The sequence below is a fragment of the Cebus imitator genome, unplaced genomic scaffold (assembly GCF_001604975.1).
Source record: "Cebus imitator isolate Cc_AM_T3 unplaced genomic scaffold, Cebus_imitator-1.0 Scaffold71, whole genome shotgun sequence".
In the NCBI taxonomy this organism is placed as follows: Eukaryota; Metazoa; Chordata; class Mammalia; order Primates; family Cebidae; genus Cebus; species Cebus imitator.
In genome coordinates, this window is record NW_016107386.1 from 2,283,335 (window position 1) to 2,285,475 (window position 2,141).

Consider the following 2,141-nt stretch of genomic DNA (forward strand, 5'->3'; position numbering starts at 1 on the left):
GCTTCCCGGGTTCAAGCAATTCTCCTGCCTCAGCCTCCCTAGTAGCTGGGATTACAGATGTGCACCACCATGCCTGGCTAATTTTTGTATTGTGAGTAAAGTCAGGGTTTCACCATGTTGACCAGGCTGGTCTCGAACTTGTGCCCTCAGGTGATCCTCCTGCCTTGGCCTCCAAAGTCCTGGGATTACAGGCATGAGCCATCGTGCCCGACCTACCCTGATTCTTAAGAAAGCATTTTCTTTTTTTCGTATTGTAAAGTAGTTATATATAGATTTATTTAGTTAGGAATTCCAGTTGTTCAGAGACAAAACAAAAAGCAGGACCCAGTATCGTGGCTCACGCCTGCAAGTCCCAACACTTGAGGCCAGGAGTTCAAGACCAGCCTGACCAACATGGCAAAACCCTATCTCTACCAAAAATACAAAAAATTAGCTGGATATACCTGTAATCCCAGCTACTCAGGAGGCGGAGGTTGCAGTGAGTCAATATTGTGCCACTGCACTCCAGCCTTGGGCAACAGAGCAAGAATTTCTCTTAAAAAAAAAAAATACTTTAAAAGTCGGGCGCGGTGGCTCATGCTTGTAATCCCGGCACTTTGAGAGGCTGAGGTGGGCACATCCTCTGAGGTCAGGAGTTTGAGACCAACCTGACCATGGAGAAACACTTTCTACTAAAAATACAAAAAATTAGCTGGGCGTGGTGGCGCACGCCTATAATCCAAGCTACTCAGGAGGCTGAGGTGGGAGAATTGCTTGAACCCAGGAGGCAGAGATTGCAGTGAGCCAAGATCATATCATTGCACTCCATCCTGGGCAACAGAGTGAAACTCCATCTCAAAAAAATAAAATAAGCGGCAGCTGCATTTTATGCCTTCCAAATGCTGTAGGAAATAGAAGTGGCTTATGTTTCAGTAAGAGAATTGACAGTTAATTCAGTGTTTTTGAGAAATGGCAATGAAAGGGAGGAGAATGTTTTATTGATTTTAGCCTGTTTCCCCAAAAGGATGAGAAACTATTTGGAAGTGAAAAAGAAGGGCCTCTTATTTTCTGTTGGTTCAGATTTCAAAGATGTGAAAACTAATGTTCTTTTTTTCTTACTGTGACATTAAATTACTTAAGGTTTGTACCATTTTGTATGGCCTACTGTTAAGTTGGGCATCAGAATTTGTAAAATGCAAGGAGCTTTTCCTTTCTTGTAAGTTAGAAGAAATGACCTCTTCAGTTACACCTTCAATGAAGGTTCTTTTAGTTTTCTTTGCCGCTTTCTACAAACGTGGACTCTGTTCTTTAGAGCAACTTATGACTCTCATCTCTGCTGCACGAGAATATGAGATAGAGTTCATCTATGCAATCTCACCTGGATTGGATATCACTTTCTCTAACCCCAAGGAAGTATCCACATTGAAACGTAAATTGGACCAGGTAACTCCTTACTTTTTAATCGTTTTTCCTGACTCTGTACTTAAAACTAGACGTTTACTCAGTTGCTTTTATGATGTTAAAAGAAAATCACATTCATATTTCTTTGTTTATATAAGATTGATTTTTTTTTTTTTTTGAGACAGTGTCTCGCTCTGTTACCAGGCTGGAGTGCAGTGGTGCAATCTAGCTTCACTGCAACCTCCACCTCCCGGGTTCAAACGATTCTCCTGCCTATAGGTATGCACCTCCACACCCAGCTAATTTTTGTATTTTTAGTAGGGATGGGGTTTCACCATGTTGGCCAGGATGGTCTCGATCTCTTGACCTTGTAATCTGCCCACCTTGGCCTCCCAAAGTGCTGGGATTACAGGCATGAGCCACCACGACCAGCCATGAATTTTTTTACTTCTTCTTTTTTTTGTTTTTTGAGACAGAGTTTCGCTCTTGTTACTCAGACTGGAGTGCAGTGGCGTGATCTTGGCTCACCGCAACCTCCGCCTTCCAGGTTCAGGCAATTCTCCCGCCTCAGCCTCCTGAGTAGCTGGGATTACAGGCGTGCGCCACCATGCCCAGCTAGTTTTCTGTATTTTTAATAGAGACGGGGTTTCACCATGTTGACCAGGATGGTCTCGATCTCTTGACCTCGTGATCCACCTGCTCCATCCTCCCAAAATGCTGGGATTACGGGCATGAGCCACCGCACCCGGCTGAATTTTTTT

At 43.7% G+C, this 2,141-nt stretch overlaps 1 protein-coding gene across 1 annotated transcript in view; it reads left to right on the forward strand.

Moving 5' to 3' along the window:
• OGA (O-GlcNAcase) overlaps positions 1–2,141 on the forward strand; it is a 36,042-nt gene that overhangs the window by 7,728 nt on the left and 26,173 nt on the right. Inside the window, exon 4 of the mRNA XM_037739563.1 lies at positions 1,292–1,422. Coding sequence (XP_037595491.1) covers positions 1,292–1,422 — 131 coding nt within the window. The remainder of the gene's footprint in view (positions 1–1,291; positions 1,423–2,141) is intronic.